Source organism: Portunus trituberculatus, chromosome 49, assembly GCF_017591435.1.
Source record: "Portunus trituberculatus isolate SZX2019 chromosome 49, ASM1759143v1, whole genome shotgun sequence".
Classification (NCBI taxonomy): Eukaryota; Metazoa; Arthropoda; class Malacostraca; order Decapoda; family Portunidae; genus Portunus; species Portunus trituberculatus.
The window spans coordinates 8,139,697-8,160,751 of NC_059303.1; the positions used below are offsets into that span (position 1 = coordinate 8,139,697).

Consider the following 21,055-nt stretch of genomic DNA (forward strand, 5'->3'; position numbering starts at 1 on the left):
CTCTCTCTCTCTCTCTCTCTCTCTCTCTCTCTCTCTCTCTCTCTCTCTCTCTCTCTCTCCACACAAACACTCTGTGGCTTATGGAAAAAGGCCTCAGTGTTGCAGCCACGCCCTAACAACACAAGGCGGTCCGTCCAGCCAGTCCCTGTTTGCATAAGGTAAAAGTAAGGGCGGGGTGGCGGGAGACTGCCAGGCGTGGAATCTTTTATAATGTTGACGCTGTGTTGTTGTTTTACGGTGCGGTGATGTGTGGTGGTGTGATGACCTGGTGGTGCGGATGAGTCCTTCGTGGGTGACTTGGTGGCGGTGATTGCTCCCTGTACAGTCGTCGCTCGTGTCTCTGTTTGCCTGGATCTTAGGTGCCTGTTCTAAAACACTTCCACGACGCACTTCCACTATTTCAAAAGGTTCTAGTTAAAGGTACACCGGTTTTTCAACGTGTTTTTAATAGTCGTAGTGATAAATTAACATGATTTCTGTGTTATTAAAAGGAAATACTCTCTTCAGAACCCGACCAGTCATCTCTGTGGCCTTAGAAAATAGTCGTGGTGAGAATATAACGTGTTTGTGCATTCGATCTGTAGTTAGTGTGTGTTCAGAGTAGACATAGCGCAACTCACTGGCAAGCGAAGACAGGTTAAGAGAGAAAGACAAACATGCCGTTAAAGCTATCCGATAACAGACAGACAGACAGACAGACAGGAATACATGTTAATAAAAAGAGGCAAAGACGAATATTCAGGTTGACTGATAGTGTACTTGGAAAATAAATACAAAATTGACAGACAAAAAAAAAAAAAAAGGATAAGAAGAAAAACAGCCAGGCAGATAAACAGGTAGAAAGACAAACACGAAGAGAAAGAAAGAAAAACAATAACACAGAAGAAGAAACAAACACAGAAAAAGAACCGAAAACTCATAAAAAAGACAAACCAAGTAAAAAACCGAGACACAAAACGACAGAGAGAAAGACAAACACACGAACTAACACACAGATATAAAAGATTCAGACAGGAAAGGATAGGCAGGAAACGGACAGGGACGGTTAAGACAGGCGGACAGGGACAGTGAAAGGAGAAGAACGCCGGAGAAATGAGAGATGGCTTTTGTTTCTGAGACGATCATTAATCCCTTCAGTACCAGGACACATTTTCATATTTATTCTGGTTACTATTTGATGATTTTAGACAGCTTCAAAAAAATAAGTGTGGATTAGAATAGTGAAGACTCTGACCATTAATCTTCTGACCTCAATAGACCCTTCCTAGTGTAAATCAAATCGTCTAATCACACCAAAAATTTATGATCAAAATACGTTCCGGTACTGAAGCAGTTAACTTGACGTGCCTCCAGTGTCTAAGACGTCATTGTGTCACTGAAACCCTGCTGGTTGTGTTGCTATCCCCACTACGCGCTTGTGAAAAAAAAGATGTTCATTTGTAGAAAAGGAAATACTGTAGGACTTTATATGTATAGTTTGTGTGTGAGTGTGTGTGTGTGTGTGTGTGTGTGTGTGTGTGTGTGTGTGTGTGTGTGTGTGTGTGTGTGTGTGTGTGTGTGTGTGTGTGTGTGTGTGTGTAGATGAAAAATTAAGTATAGAAATAAAAAACGAGAATATTTAAAACCAAAATGAGATACACACCAAGAAAAAAAAAATCTCTAAGAGGATTAACTCTCAAAATTATGCAAATGAAAAGAGAGCGTGTGAAGAGAGAAAAAAAGACACACAGAGTACATTAAAGTGAAATATTCTGAAGGAAGGCTTGCAATATTATACACACCTGCATCTACATACACACAGAGATGCTTGCTATGAGGGAGAGAAAAAGGCAAGTCACAAAATAACATGAGTCAGTAGGAATGTCAAGGTCAAGATGGTGATGGTGGTGGTGGTGGTGGTGGGCAGTGAGAAGCCGAGGCAGGCAAGGTCATGGGAGGTGTGTGGCAGGTGTGACTATAGGAGGGCGGGAAGAAGAGACTCAGGAGACCCGCCACCAATGAACAGCCTCCTGCTTCTCTGCCTCTCTGCCTTCCTTCCATCCTTGCCTCCCTGCCCTTCTCTGCCTCCCATCCCTTCCCTGCCTACCTGCCTCTCTGCCTCCCTGCCTCCCTACCTTCCTTTTCCTTCCTTGCTTCCCTTCTCTTCCATTCTCTGCCTCGTTGCCTCCTTGCTTCCCTGCCTCCCTGTCCTTCCCTGCCTCTCTTCCCTTCCTTGCCTCTCTCCTCATCCCTTCCCTACTACCCTATCTCCACTTTCCTTGCATCCCTGTCTGTCTTCCCTTCCCTGCCTCTCTGCCTCCTTTCCCTGCTTCCTTCCCCTCCCTGCCTCCCTGCCTTCCTTCCTCTCCCTGCTCTTCTGTCACTGCAGGAGCTCGGAGTGTCTAGCCGCCACCCGCAGGTCAGACAAGTTCTCCAGTGTTTGGCTGGTGATAACAAGCTTTTTACTTTATGGAGCTGCATGTTTAGTTGGTCTGTATATTTCCATCTTCATTTTCATTTTCATCGTTATTTTTTGTTGTCTATCTTTTCTCTCTTTTCCGTTTCTCCCATTTTTTTTCTTTTTTTTTTCCTCCAATCAGTTTCGTTTTCTTTTCTTCTTTTCTTCTCTCGTTTTTTCTTCTTCCTAATTTGTGGTTCTCCATAGTTTTTTTTTTCTGTTCCTTTTTCTTTCCCCCATTTACATTTCAAGCTTTCTTTGTGTTTTCTGTTTATCTTCGTTCCCTTTTTTTCCTTTCTCTATTTTTCATCCTCGCTATTTTCACTTTATTTTTACTTCTCCATCCTTTCCCATCCTTCCTTCCCTTTTCTTTTTCTTTTTTTCCCTTGCCATTTCTACTCCAAACTCTTTCTTCCATTGTTTATTTTCCCATTTTCTTTTTCCCATTCTCTTTTTATTTCTCTATCTCACTCGTTACTTTCCTTCGTGTACTTTTCTCTTTGCTTTATCAATTTTTCATTCCTATTCTACCTTCTCTTTGTTGACAACGCATTTTCAATCCTTTTCTCTTTCTCCCTTTTATTTCTCCTTCGTCCTTCATGTTTCTTTTCTTTCGTTTCTCTTCTCCTTCCTTCTTTCTTTCATCATTTCTTTCAAGAGCGGAGCCGCCATGATCTAAACAAACAGTTCTTGCTAATACTAGGTGTGCGAGAGAGAGAGAGAGAGAGAGATGCACACACGCAACGATTTTACTGACTGACTGACTAATTAAGTGCTTGTTGACTTACTGAGTGTTGACTGACTGATGACTGACATACCTACTGCTTGTTAAATGAAGTGACTGACTGGCTTATTTAGTGACTCACTAACTGACTGACTGGCTGGCTGGCTGGCTGGCTGGCTGGCTGGCTGGCTGGCTGACTGACTGACTGACTGACTGGCTGGCTGTTGACTATTATCCATGTATGACTGAATGCTTGACTGACTCACTGACTTGCTAACTGCTACATATGTGTTGACTGACTTGACTGGCTGAGTCCATGATATATTGTTGATCACATGACTGACTGACTGATTGACTGATTGACTGACTGATTGACTGACTTTTAAATGAACTACTGATTAAATGAATGAATGGTGAACAGAATGAGCGATTGACTGATTTATTAACTGACTGACTGGCTGACTGACGGACTGAATATTTGACTGACCCATGACCTTCTCAATCACAAGAGTTGATCTTCTGGGAATGTGATAATAGAAAAAAAAAAAGAAAACAAAGAAAAGTGAAAGAAAAAGCCACAAACGTCACTCTTATCTAACGTCACACAGAAATGCTCTTTTGTGTGTGTGTGTGTGTGTGTGTGTGTGTGTGTGTGTGTGTGTGTGTGAGCCCGAAAATAGAAGCAGATAGATGAATAAATAAACGCCTCCGTGCAAAAGTAAACTAACCCTGGCATTTGGCGGGAAAACTAATAACGGAGAGGATACAGAAACACTTAGGAGAGGAAAAAGTCAAGAGGAGAAAGGAGTAGGAGATAGAAGATGGTGAAAAAAATACAAGGGGAGGTGGAAGAAGATGGTGCTAATGGAAAGAGGGAGATGGTAGTGAGTGTAATGGGAAGATGAGGAAGGCGAAGATAATGACAGCTGAAGACGAAGGAAGAAGAGAAAGGAGAGTGAGGAGAAAAATAAGGAAGAAGATTTGAAAAGAACGAAACAGAAGGAAGGGGAAAATTGATATGGCTGACAGAGAGAGAGAGAGAGAGAGAGACAGACAGACAGAGAGACAGACAGACAGACAGAGAGACAGACATACTGAGAAGAAAAATCTGCAAGAGTAATTCTCCTCCTCCCCTCTCTCTCTCTCTCTCTCTCTCTCTCTCTCTCTCTCTCTCTCTCTCTCTCTCTCTCTCTCTCTCTCTCTCTCTCTCTCTCTCTCTCTCTCTCTCTCTCTCTCTCTCTCTCTCTCTCTCTCTCTCTCTCTCTCTCTCTCTCTCTTTCCTTCCCTCCTTCCTGGCAACTCATAGAAGGAACACACACACACACACACACACACACACACACACACACACACACACACACACACACACACACACACACAGAGAGAGAGAGAGAGAGAGAGAGAGAGAGAGAGAGAGCGTCCTAACTATTTTGTTTGCTTTGCACATTCCCTCTCTCTTCTACCGAGGTGGAAGTGAGGCGGCGGCAGGGCATTGCCTCGGCCACACTGGTCCACATAAGCTAGCACAAAATTACACAGACAGAAAGTTACGGTTATTCTTGGCAAGTTCTCGTGTTGTTGTGGGTTTTGTTCTGTACTGCTGTTTGAGTTTCGTGTCCAGTGATAAGCGTGCCATGGAGGGAGTTGCTGTTATCCTTAGCAAAAGTATGTGTTTGTTAACCCCTTCCATCCTGGGAGACATTTTTTTCCTTGAGATTTGTGTAAGATTAGACCGTTTTATTAACATTAGGAAGAGTCTATGGAGGTCAGAAGATTAATGGCTACAGTCTCCACTGTTTTAATCCCCACATGAGTTTCTGAAGCTGTATAAAATCACCATATAGTAATCAGAATGAATATGGAAACGCGTCATGGTACTGAAGGGGTAAAATTGTCACGATTACCATTGTGGACTTCATCTGTTACTCTAATCTGGAGTTTTGAGTATCCAGGAAATGTATTAAGGAGGAAAGCCACGGATATTCTTAGTACACGTTAGGTTTCGTGGATTAGGTCTAGCACAGTGACTTTGGAGTGTGAGTACTCTGAAAATGTATGAGGGAGAGGGTTCTGGTTATGTCCTCCAAATGTTCTTAGGTTTACGTGTTTTCCTTACTGTTATTTGTATTGTTGACCTCATCTATTACTTTACGTGTTTTCCTTAGTACTGTTATTTGCTTTTGTTGACTTCATCTATTACTGAGTGTGATTGTTTGAGTGTGTGTGTGTGTGTGTGTGTGTGTGTGTGTGTGTGTGTGTGTGTGTGTGTGTGTGTGTGTGTGTGTTACGTATAGCTTTACCCAAATTTTATGTAACCAAGCCATCACTGTAGTTGTTCTTCATCCCTCAAATCTCGCACCAGTGATCAGTACTCTATGTGCCTTCACGCGCTTAACCTTCATATAGCCAACACCAAGCAACCTCCGCCAATACTTCGAATACCTGCACGTATGAGTCACGTACAGAAAGGAGTGAGTGACGCTTGCCTTACGTACACAGCTAGCGGCACGTATATTTGTGTTCCTCTCATTTACATCTGTAGCGCCTCGGGTAAGACTGTTCACACCGTTCACACCGTTTCATTTGATGTAGCATGTGTTTACTCGTGCTTTGGGTGAGTGAAGGAGAGGAACCCGAGCTGCGTGTCGCGTCTTGGGTGTGCTGGCCTGCGGTGTGTGTGTCGCGGCGGAGTATCTGGCGGCGATCGTGTGGTGTGTCGCCGGCGGTGTTACATCCCTGGCGTTGAGGTGCAGTTTTGCTACGGAGCCTGGTGTTGTGTGGTGTTGTGGTTACCTTTGCGGTTCCCCTTGTGTCGTATGTCTTGTTTTTTTAGTGTCGTGTTGAGTCACAAGGCGTTGCAGCATGGTGATACAGCAGTGCGAAGGGCTGTGTTGCGGGGGACGAGTGTGCTGTCATGTGTGTGATGTGCTGTATTGAGTGATTGTTTGAGTTTTTTTTTTTTTAGCGCTTTTCTGTTTGTATCTAGCATTCAACCCACTCATCTATATTTTACCTACTTACTTACGTGTATCAGTAATTAAAACACATTCATATTTGTATCTCCATTGACACATATAATGCAACAATCACAAATCTCTTGCATTGTCTGTATCTTCACTTAACATCAATCTACTCATTTATCTCTCCTAACCTACTGGCGTATCTACACCAGTAATGATACATTCATAACTATTAATATACGAATAGCATGCCTCTTCTTTACATTTCTGGCACTGTCTGTATCTATATCCACCAACCTCTCTACTTATGTGTCTGTTTTTCCCCGTATTCATCTATCTACATCAGTAACCCATACCCTACACTCATGCGAGAGATATTCAAAATACTCCTCATGCATTTATTTCTGGGACCGTCTGTATCAATATTCACCAACATATCTACTTATTTCCCTGTTTTCCCCTGCTTTTATCTATCTACATCAATAACCTATGCCCTACACTCATAAGGAGATGTTGTTATCACTGCTTGCCACTGATGAGACTGAGGTGACGCGAGGATAACGTGTCAGCGAGACGTAACACCAAGCTAGAGCGGTGGCTGTGCTTGTTTGTTGCCCTCCCTTCCTCCCTCCCTCCCTGCCTAGCTTGGGCGTCTTCGCAGTGACCTTGTCCCCGCTCAGGGTTGTCTGGCATTCCCCCTCTTCATTACCTGACGCCGCACTGCACTTCTTCCCTTAATTTGTGACATATTTGTTGGGCAGTATGATAAGAGGACAGGGTTGTGTAGGGGACGTGGCGGGGCGCGGGGCACTCAACAAGGCGGCGTGATGCAAGGCGGTGAGCGGCGGCCGGGGTGGGAAGAGAGCGAAGATCTTCAACATTCCTGACAGCTAATATCTCTCTCTCTCTCTCTCTCTCTCTCTCTCTCTCTCTCTCTCTCTTTCTTGAATATTTGCATTACTTCTTGAGAGAGAGAGAGAGAGAGAGAGAGAGAGAGAGAGAGAGAGAGAGAGAGAGAGAGAGAGAGAGAGAGAGAGAGAGAGAGAGAGAGAGAGAGAGAGAGAGAGAGAGAGAGAGAGAGAGAGAGAGAGAGAGAGAGAGAGAGAGAGAGAGAGAGACCTTTACATCACTCGTATTTATCGTCTTCTGCCCATACTCCCTCGCACATTAAAACTAGAATAACACACGCACACGCACACACACACACACACACACACACACACACACACACACACACACACACACACACACACACATTGATTTAACCTGAGACCGGACCAGATCAACCTTGCTTATCGCCCAGCTAGCGTTTGACATCGATGTTTGCTCTCCAGATTGAGTTTCAAAAGCAATTATGTTATCTTAGCGAATCTGGGCCAAAGGGAAATCAGAGAGGCTTTTACATGTTGATAGGCTGTTGTTTTTCTTTTTTCTTTTTTTAAGTGTGTGTCTTTCTATTCATGAGGTAAAGATAGTGTGATATTTCAGAGCTTGCGATTGTATGAACTTTGTTATTTATACGAGGGATAGAGGCAAATTAAGACACACACACACACACACACACACACACACACACACACACACACACACACACACACTCTCTCTCTCTCTCTCTCTCTCTCTCTCTCTCTCTCTCTCTCTCTCTCTCTCTCTCTCTCTTCCCCATCCCCTTTCCAAGTTTACGAATAATTGCTATGATTTTCTGCCCTAACAAAAAGCTGTTTAAGAAATAGTTTGTTAAATATCAGAATCGTAATGTTCTTTATGTATCTTTAGCCGCACGGATTAAAACAACAACAACAACAACAACAACAAGACAGCAGCATGGCATTAGATAAGTTCTGTGTATTACGTGTCAGATTACCTAAGCAAGAAGGAAAAGCAAGACATGACAAGGGGCTGCAATGTTACACCAGACACGCTAACTAATCTCCAGCTGGTAACAGGAAACAGGGCGGAGACACCTTACCTTGCCGCGTGTTGGGGAGGGGCTTGGCGGGGGAGGCCTCTGTGTATGCTGCAGACACCACCACCACTGCTACCACCACCACCACCACTGTCAGCTGCTGCAGGATCCTCATGGTGGTGGTGAGGAAAGTAATGACACACAGTAACTCGTCCGCTGTTGGCAGTGTTTTCTCTCTTCACGTTTTCTTTTCCTCAAACTGAAGCAACTATTTTTGTTTTTCTCCGACAGCTTTTATTATTACGAGTGTATAGTTCACTTTAATAATCACATCAACACGCCAGACCTCTTTATAATTACTGTCTTTCGTTCATTTCAATATTAAGTATGCATGTACATTACATTACGATTAACTTGTGCATGTGTCTTTAATAGCGGTGTTCACTAGTGATAGTCGGGAGCCTCCAGAATATTGGTGGTTCCTCGAGCAACACTGTGCGGGAGATTAATGTTCCACCGAAGCTTCCATTCAGTACTGGGGAACGACACGCGCGATGGGGAGGGAGAGGGAGCCCCACGCCACCCTGGTCACTGTTACTTCACCCTCTGACACTTGGTTCACAGGACACCTCTTTTCATACACACACGCACACACACGCACACGCACATACACACACACATACGCAGACAACCACACTACGGTCTCCCTTTATCTCTCCCGCGCCCCGCACGTGGACCTATGCCAGCGCCACGCCTCAGCACACAGCATGAGTGTCAGTGTGTTGTGATCGCCTGCCGCCCGCCGCGTACTTATGAGGCAGGTGCCACGGTCGCCACGCGCTGCCTAGCACTGCTGGAGGTCAGGGTTGTCTGCCTGGGAGTCTGCTCGTCCGCTGGAGTCACAGTACTTCCGCCTTCCCATTCCCGGAGTGTTCACTGTAAAGACGTTCCTGAGCCGAGGATTTGTTCTTGGCAGGCTGGGGAATGGCGGTAGCTGGGATTACCTGCGTGGCGCCCGTGTCCCAGCCAGGGGTGGCCCGGGGCTGCTCGTGGTCAGCCTTGGACACAGCTGTCACTAGGGACACTAACTCCCTCCGGCGCGTACTGCTGTGTTCTGGATGGATCCCTGAAGTGCTGGATTTCCCTGTCAGGCGGGGCGAGTATCACCAAAAAGTTCCACACCCGAGGCGATGCTGTCACGAAGCTCAACGCAACTCTCAATCTTTATGAAATTGTGATAACAGTCATTTAAGTGTGTACCAGAAGCTGAGTGACAGAACTACAAAGTACAGTAGGCATAGAGCGATTTGACGTGGGCGTGGGTGGGAGGCAGAGGCGTGTGGGCGAGCAGGAGTGGGCAGGGAGTTGAGTTCAGTCACGACGCCAGGCTAGCCACGACGCGGCACTCCGTCCACCACCCTCGCCCAGGAAGCACTGACGACCCGCCGCCACTATTACTCACCCTGCTATGGCCTACCACTGCCAGCATCCTCGCGCGCGCCCTGCCCCTCCCACCCTCCCTGCTGCCCTGCTGCCCCTCCCTCACCCGCACGGAACCGCCACAGGAACCACCGGGAATCAACACAACCCTGAGTTACAAGGACGCTTCCTTAGTAGGACATGTTCTCATTCATACTCGAGCATTTCACACCATTCATGCCCACCACTCAGGAGACTCAGGGCCCAACAGCGACACCTATGGACGGCGACCCGCGACTCTGACGTCACCATAACGTAATAAGAGTTGGAATCATTGATTGGTCAGTGCGGGAGGCCTCCAGGGTGACGTCATGGCCCATCTCACGACACCCTGACGCTGCCACTGTGAGCATGAACCTGTACCACCACCATCACCACTACCACCACCACCACCGCCTCCGCCAATGCCCTCCCCTCCCATGTCCCTTAGAAAGACACCCGTGCAGCCCTCCACATTCTCTCTCTCTCTCTCTCTCTCTCTCTCTCTCTCTCTCTCTCTCTCTCTCTCTCTCTCTCTCTCTCTCTCTCTCTCTCTCTCTCTCTCTCTCTCTCTCTCTCTCTCTCTCTCTCTCTCTCTCTCTCTCTCTCTCATCACTCACCCATATCACGTCCTATGCCCCTCTCTCATGCCCATTCTTTCACTCCTGCCATGCCTCTCCCTTCACATATCCCCTCTCTGACTTTTCCTTCCATCTCTCCCCAACACAAATCACACTCATGCAAACTCCATCCTTGATATTTCCTCTATCCACATAAAGTAATCTCTCCCGCATGAATTTCCTAACCTAACCTAACCTTGCATGGAAGGGAAATAATGTTGATGGAATGTTCTGGGAAATTTACCTCGAGGAATGTTATGCAGCTCACGCCCTGCTCCCTTGCCTCCATGGTGATTCTGACGGATTTAAACCTCTACCTGTTATTCTGAATCCCTTAACTCCTTTTTCATATTCATTCTGCTTACTATTTGATAATTTTATACAGCTTCAGAAACCCATGTGGGGGATTAAAGTGATGAAGACTCTGGCCATTAATCTTCTGACCTCCATTGACCCTTCCTAATGTAGAAAATCTAATCGTACACAAATCTCAAGGTGAAAATGTGTCCCAGTATTGAAGAGGTTAACTGCGTCCTGTTCTTCAGCATCCCTCGCTATCTCATCGTGCTTGACTTACCTCGGGGTCTTTCGTATGCGCCTCCTGTAGTATCTCTTCCCCTTCAGCACTGCACCTGTCCACTTCATCACCAACTGCATCTCTATTGGTTCTCCTCCCTACTCTATATCGTTTCACTATTTCATTTGTGTGTGTGTGTGTGTGTGTGTGTGTGTGTGTGTGTGTGTGTGTGTGTGATGATATATTGTTCTTCTGTAGTGTTTTGAATAGTTTTGCAGTTGAAGAGATGTTAAAATTGATGTTTGATTTTTTATTATGTTCATTTATATTTTTTTTTTATTGTGTTTACTTATTTGTTTATTTATTCATTTTACTTACTGTCCTTTGAACGAAAACTAAGGACAACCAGAGTATCATAACGTTTAATTAGTTACACACACACACACACACACACACACACACACACACACACACACACACACACACACACACACACACACACACACACACACACACACACACACACATCCTTCTCCTCCTCCTCCTCCTCCTCCTCCTCCTCCTCCTCCTCCTCCTCCTCCTCCTCCTCCTCCTCCACCTTGGACAACCACAAAGATCTAACAAGAGAGAGAGAGAGAGAGAGAGAGAGAGAGAGAGAGAAAATGCAATAAATCTGATTTTGTATTAAAGATAAGGTGGAGGAGGGATTGAGATAAAGGAAGGAGGAAGATGAGAGGTGGAGTGGAGGAAAGGAAGGAGGGAGGGAGCTGTGCACGTGGAGGGTCTTGACTGTGTTTACCTACCGTAGTGCTTGAGGGAGGGAGGGATGGATGGAGGGAGGGAGGGAGGGAAGTGGTGGGCAGGTAATACGGTCTTTTCTTAAGGATGTGGCAGGTTGAATTTCACTGAGTAATTTTATATTTATTCCTTTATTTCTTATTTATGTGTGTATGCAAATGTGTGTGTGTGTGTGTGTGTGTGTGTGTTAAAGGATTTCAGTAGAATCCTTGTCTGTCTGTCTGTCTGTCTGTCTGTCTGTCTGTAGGTATTTATGTATCAACTTATTTTGTTCATTAGTCTAAATATTTACCGCTTTTCTCTGTTTCCCTGGATTTCTTCTCTCTATGAGTTTATTTTTTTGTATTTATTTATTTAGATATTTAATTTATATAGTTTTTCTTTATTCATTTTTACATTAGCGTTTTACTTTTAATTTTCCTGATGCTATTTTTTTAGATAAGATTTCCTCATCGAGACCCTGGCCATCAGAAAAACTAAAGGTCTCTCTCTCTCTCTCTCTCTCTCTCTCTCTCTCTCTCTCTCTCTCTCTCTCTCTCTCTCTCTCTCTCTCTCTCTCTCTCTCTCTCTCTCTCTCTCTCTCTCTCTCTCTCTCTCTCTCTATCTATCTATCTATCTATCTATCTATCTACCCATTTATCTGTCTATCAATCTATCTTTCTATCTATATCTATCTATCTATCTATATCTACCTATCTATCTATCTATCTATCTATCTATCAATCTATCTATATCTCCAGTATATCATTATCATTACCTTTTATCATTGCTACCACCACCACCACCACCACCACCACCACCACCACCACACACACCTGGGGCTAGCGACAGCAGTGTGGCTATACAGGGGAGCTGCAGCCTTTGATACCCGTCACTGCCACACGAGACCCACCCAAGGCTGTGCCGAGGACGCACGTTGCGCAAGACTGTCCCCGTTATGACAACAGTACACTAATGGGCCGCCTGCCGTCTTGTTTCAGAAGGTATTGGCGTTTAATTGTACGTAACGGTGTAATGTATAGTGTTGTCTGTATGTTTTTATTTATTTTTTTTTCTATTTTTTGTATTCTATCTCTTTATTTTCTTTATTTACGTGACTTATGGTTGGTTATGATTGTTTGTTGGTCTGTCTGTCTGTTTATCTGTTTGTTTTTCTTGTTCCACCACTGTATGTGTGTGTGTGTGTGTGTGTGTGTGTGTGTGTGTGTGTGTGTGTGTGTGTGTGTGTGTTTGTCTGTCTGACTGGCTGGCTACTCTCTCTCTCTCTCTCTCTCTCTCTCTCTCTCTCTCTCTCTCTCTCTCTCTCTCTCTCTCTCTCTCTCTCTCTCTCTCTCTCTCTCTCTCTCTCTCTCTCTCTCTCTCTCTCTCTCTCCACTTGAGTTACGAATACAGACAACGCAACTTCCTGAGGGTGGCACCAACGAGCACTCCACCAGCCAGCTATCTCCACCTCTCTAGACTCCACGTGCTGCTGCTTGAGTCTTGGGTCTTGGCTGGGCGGGGCGAAGCTGACGTCTACGTGAGGGCGGGGCTGGGCGGGCGTGGGGTGAGGGGAGAGGGTGAGGGGAGCAGTGGTGGTGGTGCAGCTGGTGTACTAAATGAGAACAGAAGCTGCAGTTGTCTCCGCAGGAAAAGAAAGCAACCAAGTTAATTTTTTCTCGATCAGTTTCCTCCATGTTTCCTTTGGCGTTCCTTACGTGTGCTACTGTATCACTCGGGTTCCTCTGTCTAATAGTGGGAGTGTAAGAGCTCAGGACTGTGATTCTAGTTGGTTCTGGAATGGCTTTCAGTTTGCTCTAGGTTGATTTTAGTTAGTTTTGCATTGATTTTATTTACTTTGCATTGATTTTAGTTACTTTGTGTTGATTTTAGTTTGCTCTAGGTTGGTTCTTGTTAGTTCTGGATTGATTTTAGTTCTAGATTGATTTAAGTTAGCTCTGGATTGCATAACTTTCTATTATAATATGCAACAATTCACAACACTAAAAGCAACACATAGGATCTTTATAAGCGTCTACAAGGAAGGGGATAGAAAAGAAAATATGTAATTTCTAGACGATGTTGTATTTGAAAGTGGATGTACAGGAGGAAATGGTGATCAAGGAAAGTTGTGCAAAATAACAGTGAAAGGATTTACATAAAGAAATACTATTCACGAATATTTTTTTTAGTTACATTAAGAAGAAAATAATTAATGTCTTAAGGAGGTACTGGTCATGAATTTTTTTTAGTGAGTTATAAAAGAGAATAAAGATTAGTAGAGTAACATAAAGTAATTCTATTTTCACGTTAGACTCTTCAGTAATTTTGCAAAAACGAATACAAATGACGTCTTATCAAAAAGGAAAAGCTCAGTATATGTTAGACGAGTATTTAAAAGTTAGATTACCAAACGTTAGTAAAGAATAACGTGAAAATATGAGGAAAGGTAAGGCGAGCGTCTGCCGTACCGCCTCGCCTGTATGTTGTATGTTGCACTCTTAAGTAATTTTACAAAAGCGAATGAAAACTACGTCTTATAAAAAAGGAAAAACTCAATATATGTTAGACGAGTATTTGAAAGTTAGATTACCAAACGTTAGTAAAGAATAACAAGTGAAAATATGAGGATAGGTAAGGCGAGCGTCTGCCGTGCCGCCTCGCCTGGGTCCAGTTGTAGTACGTGATGCCGGCAGTGTTTTCATCTCCATCCTCGAGGCATCAGTTTTCTCCTCAGCGGGCAGCGAGGGGCGGTATGGGCGGCTGGGTGAAGAGTCTCTCTCACCTCTCCTTCCCTCTCTCCGCCTTCCCTCCATCCTTCCCTCAACACAAACAAATATATAAGCAAACCGATTAAGGCAGGCTAATAAATACCTCACCACCAAAAACAAATTCCAGTGACCCCTTCCTGACCTCGGCTTGACCCCTGGGAGAGGCAGGAGTCGCACGAGAGGAAAATTAGAGACCAGGCGAGTTTGAGGAGTCCTAGAGTTTATTTGGTCGCCTCCATTATGCCTTCTTATCCGCGGGTTCCTGTTTGGCAATGCTCTCCTTCTATTAAGTCACCTTCCGAACGAGAGAGAGAGAGAGAGAGAGAGAGAGAGAGAGAGAGAGAGAGAGAGAGAGAGAGGCGTAACGTTCTCTTTCTCGACACCTATTTCCCTTTGATAAAAATATCCCCCTTTCCTGCATTTTTGTACCCTGATTTATTATTAATTTACGCGTCAAGGAGTCCACCCAACGGTACTAAAAATTATCAGAAAAATTCTCCTTAATTAATATGCCGCTGTCAGAAGGGTGATTACAAGAGAAGATTGCAAAAGTCTGCCAGTTTAGCTTTAAGGTGTCTCGATACTGCTCTTTTGAAACTGTTCAAGTTGAAGGAGGAAGGAAAACACAAACAGGTGGAGGATTACAAATATCAAAGTGGCAGCTAAAGGAATGAATGAAGAAAGGTATCATTTGATCCTTGCATTAGTGTGGTAAACAGAATCGGGATGAGAATAAACATAGACAGTCTTATACATCGATGACTCGGGAGAGAAGGCATGAAGTAAGCAAGTTTAGAAAAATGGCAATCATTGAAATAACGGTAGAGGATAGCAATACATGCAACATTACGTAGATGAGTGAGTGTCAAGACTGCCTGTTAACGGAGGACAGTTGATGAGGGGAAAAGCTCCTGACTACATCCTGTCTCTTATAGTAATGATATACGTACTGTACCTACGTGCAGTGTCTCGCTCTTATCATTGTTACTTATTTTCGGTATTTTCTTAGCATGAATGTCGTTTTAAGAGAGACATTTCTACCAACAGTGTGAGTCTCGCCTCCACCACGTGGAGGTAGGACAACGAGAGTGTGCGGTGGTTCGCGGACCTGCGTATCGCCGTCCCCGTGGACGCCACCGCGCCGGCGGGGTTCAACTTGTTCCTTTGTTGGGCTAGCAAGTCCACCTTATTTTTATTATTTATATTATAAATAATTCCTTAGTTATTCTCATAGCCATGGAAGGCGTCCTGCATCTGGGCATTAGCACGTTTTATTGATTATTATGTGTAGTATGACAATACTTGAACAATAGACACATGAAAACCCACCGCTGATTTAGTTCATGCTCACTAAAGCAGACAGAAATACCACTCGATAAGACAGCACGAGTGAATATGTTCCGCCGTCACAAAACATTCCAACGCGAAACCAAGAAATGACAGTTCTTAAAGAAATATACTAGAATGTTAATGATGCCACTGCTTTATATGCCAAGTCCTGTTTGTTTAAGGTTTTCATATGGAACACCGTGTTACTTCATTGACTGTTTTCCTGCCAGCTAAGGGGAGGCTCACCACACCTGTATATTCCCAAGCTGTCACACATAGCGGCCAGTACAGGCTGAAGGGAACACCAACAATAAACAACTGGGTTAGTGACCTCGTGACTGGAGCAGCAGCACGCCCGCGGTGGTGGGTCGTCATACTCTTGGGATCGAGGCCGCCACGTTTCAAGAATCGTAATTAGTGCGTAACGTTTCTTGTTTCTCACTTCTATATTTTCATCGCTAGGCATACCAGGTCACTGCTTAAGGCAATAGTGATGGAAGGCCGCCAATTTTCTCCATTTGCAGAAATATTCAAGTGTGTTTCTTTAGGTCAAGCATCATTCAGGTGCTACAAAAACGAGATAATTTTTCTAAGAAAGATTTGCATTTACGTAAATCAAGACTGAAAACGTTCCGGAGGTCGCAGCGCTGCCTTCAGAAGCCAGCGCGAGATATTACGCTTGGCAAGAGTGAAGGCGTGTTTTGTTGTTTGCTGCAAGGCGGATGTTTGGCCAAGCTTGGTCTTCTTGGTATCTGTTACAAAAACTGACCCGCTTGGGAAGGCCAAATTGTGCATTCATCACACTGTGTTTCTTTACCAAGTCTGGGTACAGATTCATATGTTCTCCAGTGCCAGTACAGCGTACGAATGGTATCTCTTGTACTGAAAGGAAGTTCACTAAGTAATACGTGATTATCACCGTGTAACAAAGGTTTTGTCCTTGAGTTGAAACCGTTATTTCTTATTTGCTTATGTCTAGAAAACATGAAAAAATACTTATATTCATTTCTTATTTTGCTTTTGTGTCCAGGATAATGACATTTTTTAAATTTATCCATTCTCATAGGGACAAAGTGGCAAATTTGAAGTTCGACATGAACAAAGTAGATACAAAACGACATATAATGCAATAATAACATTTATTTATTCTAGAATTACACCAGTGAGACAATAGACGCATAAGAAAGCAAAAGCAAAACTCATCTTGACGAGTGAAAAAGCTTGAAAAATGCTGGTGACGCTTTCTCTGACCTGATATGTGCACACTCTCATCTAGCAAATTCCACTGCTTGAGTCTCGACGTTAAAAGCTCGCCATTTGACTTCGTGAGGCCAAGATCTCTGATCAGGATGTCTTCTTGGCTGGGGTAGTATGGATTTCTCTCATCAGTTGCGTCTCTGAACTCTGGATCAGTGTCTTCATGTTCTTCTGAACTACTTTCCTTTTGTAAACACTGCTGCTCTCTTAGGAGGAGTGGGTACGGGAGCTCAGAGCAGTGTGGCACTGGCGCAATGGATGACAGAAGGTCAGGATATATGATAGCAGGCGCATTTTGCCTGCTCGACGTTTGGAAGGGTCTACCATACAGAAAAAGCAATTGCTTGAGTGATCAGTTGGTTCCTCCAAATTGGGGATTGCAAATCTCATAGCTCTGTTTTCCCCTCTGTACCAACCTGTAAAAGCACAATGAAAACATAAGTATAAAAATACAGATACATTCAACTCAGTGTAATAGGATAGGTTATATATATATATATATATATATATATATATATATATATATATATATATATATATATATATATATATATATATATATATATATATATATATTTTTTTTTTTTTTACCTTCCAGAGTTCTTTTGCAGAGTTAGCAGGTAAAATGAGGTGCCCAAGGTTTGCCTTGATCCCCAACAGGCATGCCGAAATATGCATTGTAGGCGTCACACATTTTCAGTGATCTTTCCAGAGTGCTTTTTAGCTCTAATTTTGATAAACTCGCCACAGACGTAGCAAAATGCGTCTGCCGGATGCTTACAACCTCTGAATGCCATGCTTGATGAATGCAGATAGTAATGACTGATGACGATCGACTTGTTTACACATTAACGGCTAGAAGTGAACTGACCTGTTGAGCATACGTTTCCTGCATTTATACTGCCATATACGTTGCAAGAATGTTCTAGAAGTTCGTGAAACGTTTGGAAAGAATAGTTTTGAAGGTTCTGGAGTCATCTAGAAAGTTCTTTAATTTTTTTTCACCAAATTAGTGTAGAATCTGTCTGGATTTCAAAACATCGCTGGCCAGTTTATAAAAATCAAAGTTTAAAGAGAATAAGCATTATATTCTTCGTTTTTTAGATGAAAGGAAATAGAAAATAACATTAATTGACCAAAGACAAAAAAAAGTCAAAATTTTGTTACACCGTGAATTATTAAAATTGTATTGAAGATAGAAAATATTCACGTGCTTTTATTTTGCAAGCTTGAAATATTTCAGAACTCGTGGGGAGTGCTGCTTTGAGACTTACGCCGAGACACAGACCTCTTTGACTCTGCATCACTCTACCTTGCCTTATCCTGCCAGTCGTGTACAATTCTTATTTATATTCATTTATTTGTTTTACACTCTGAGCCCGAAGTGCCTCGAAACTTTTCCTGGAAGCTTGAAAGGTCAGCCTGTAGAATTGTTTCCCGATGGGGGATGGCTTGCCCCTTAAGGCGGTGGCGCAAGCAGAATGTTAAATGACGACTGTAGAGCTTCATGACTCGCCCGCCATTATACCCACGTTCATCCATGCCCGCTGGAAGACAGGGCGATGATAGCATGCATGTGATCTTCAGCCAGCCAGTGATCACAAAAACGAAAGAAAAACATCCACCCACGTAACTCGAAAGAAGGACATAAAGCTCACCACTATCGTATACTGACCACCTGACCTCCACCTCCCTAACCTTAATTTCATGCCCGACCTATCATAATTCTTTCGTCTCTTCCTAACTCGGTCCCGTTGAACCAAAGCGCACTCGCCCTGACCTCGGCCCGCCTCGTCTCCTCACGCTAGTATTTCCTGTCCCGCTCCATTAATCAGCATTTTTTCTTTCTTTTTCTTTTTTTTTTTTTTTTTTTTTTTTAATGACGAAGGAATTAGCTGAGGTTAAGAGGTCAGTGGTAGCAGAAGAGACAGAGAGGCGTTGTTGAGAGGACTGCTGAGTGGTGCATTGTGGTCGTAGTGGATATTATATGTATATTTGCGTAAAGTGCGTTGTTTTGCCGCGAAGTTTTGCTGTTGCTTTAGTCATGATTTATGGTCCACGTTTATCGATGTTTCCTACTCCTGCGTTCTCTCTCTCTCTCTCTCTCTCTCTCTCTCTCTCTCTCTCTCTCTCTCTCTCTCTCTCTCTCTCTCTCTCTCTCTCTCTCGATTCATAACTCATATAGATTGATAGAAATAACCCTTCAACACACACACACACACACACACACACACACACACACACGCACGCAAACTTTACCCTCCAGCGAAGGTCACTAGTATGAATCACGTCTCACGCTCATTACCTCAAGATCCATTTCCTGCTTTGCGCAAGTTAACAAGCATTGCGAAAATCATCCCGCCACATAGATATCCTCCTGCTACCTCTCCTCCTCCTCCTCCTCCTCCTCCTCCTTTTTCTTCTTCTCCTCGTCTGTCTTGTTAGTTAGTTAATTACATACATTCATACATACATACATACATACATTTATACTTGATTTGTTACATAGTTAGTTAGTTAGTTATTAGAAGTGTTTCGGGATGTTTTTTTTCTTTCTTTTCCTTTCTTTCTTTTCTTTCGTTTTTTTCTTTCTGTCTGTCTTTCTTTCTTTCTTTCTCATACTGCTTTTTTTATGATAATCTGAATCTGAAGATGTGTGTGTGTGTGTGTGTGTGTGTGTAATTCACCTCGGTCGTCTGCTGGTCACCCAGCCAGTCTTCCCCATTACGGAGCGAGCTCAGAGCTCATAGACCGATCTTCGGGTAGGACTGAGACCACATCAACACACAACACACACCGGGAAAGCGATGCCACAACCCCTCGAGTTACATCCCGTACCTATTTACTGCTAGGTGAACAGGGGCCACACATTAAGAGGCTTGCCCATTTGCCTCGCCAGTTACCGGGACTCGAACCCGGCCCTCTCGATTGTGAGTCGAGCGTGCTAACCACTACACTACGCGGTGTGTGTGTGTGTGTAATTCACTGTTTGATCTGCTGCAGTCTCTGACGAGACAGCCAGACGTTACCCTACGGAACGAGCTCAGAGCTCATTATTTCCGATCTTGGGATAGGTCTGAGACCAGGCACACACCACACACCGGGACAACAAGGTCACAACTCCTCGATTTACATCCCGTACCTACTCACTGCTAGGTGAACAGGGGCTACACGTGAAAGGAGACACACCCAAATATCTCCACCCGGCCGGGGAATCGAACCCCGGTCATCTGGCTTGTGAAGCCAGCGCTCTAACCACTGAGCTACCGGGCCGTGTGTGTGTGTGTGTGTGTGTGTGTGTGTGTGTTTCAATTCAAGGCTGCAAAATTAAACATCACATGTTCCAGTCATGCAAGGAAGAACACAGTTGCAAGTCATTAAGTCGATACAATTGAACGGCAATTCTATAAAGCTTATTAATCTATTTTCTTTAGATAATAAGGCCTAACATTATCATTGCGTCATCTCTTAGGGAGAGAGAGAGAGAGAGAGAGAGAGAGAGAGAGAGAGAGAGAGAGAGAGAGACTAATAGCCAAATCTTTTAGTTCCTTTTATGCCACAATGAGCGTCGTGTATGTGGAGGAAGCAGATGGAAGATGGGAAGTGGAGTAGGATGGATGGAAGAAGGAGGGAGGGAGATCTCATTCCGATTCTGACATCCCTCCTTCCCTCACTCCTTCCCTCCCCCCTTCTCCCCGTCGCGGAACTCATTAATTAGCCTCGTAACAAACATCGTCTATTCGGTCTGGGCGTCCACTCAACAAGCTCATCCCCGTGGCGAGAATCACGTGCCAATGAGCCTCTTCATGATTGATTGCCACACACAAAAACAGGAACTAATTATTTTTTTCCTGTGTGTGTTCAAGGTTGTCCTGAGTCTTGACCACTGTGGTTCGGACACTGATGGGCTTTAGATGCTGAAAGGTTTGTGATGTGTCAGATTTTTTTTTATATACTTTTTTTCTGTTATTAATTTCTATTGGATTTACTCCATTAGTATGTGGCTTATCACTTTTCAAACCTTCCCAATTTTATCCTGTATGGTTTAGCAAGCTTCACTGTTACTTTTCCAGCTTTCTTTGCAGTGTCCAGTTATCTCCGAGAGAACATAGTTGATTGTATAATTGATGAATAGCATGATACCTGCTCTTCACGAGGTTCATTTTAATTCTCTGCCACCTCAGATCCGATGTTCATTTTGCTGGAGAGAGAGAGAGAGAGAGAGAGAGAGAGAGAATGGGGAAGACACTATCACTTGGAGACTAGGGCTACTGCATGATTTTGACAGAGAAATAAAAT

General features: G+C 43.8%; 1 protein-coding gene across 1 annotated transcript in view; it reads right to left on the minus strand.

Moving 5' to 3' along the window:
- The window catches only part of LOC123499403 (A disintegrin and metalloproteinase with thrombospondin motifs 6-like), a 124,498-nt gene extending 115,004 nt beyond the window's left edge, over positions 1–9,494 (minus strand). Inside the window, exon 1 of the mRNA XM_045247354.1 lies at positions 8,091–9,494. Within this exon, the coding sequence (XP_045103289.1) occupies positions 8,091–8,202 (112 nt within the window). The 5' untranslated portion in view covers positions 8,203–9,494. The remainder of the gene's footprint in view (positions 1–8,090) is intronic.
- Between the last annotated feature and the right edge of the window lie 11,561 nt (positions 9,495–21,055).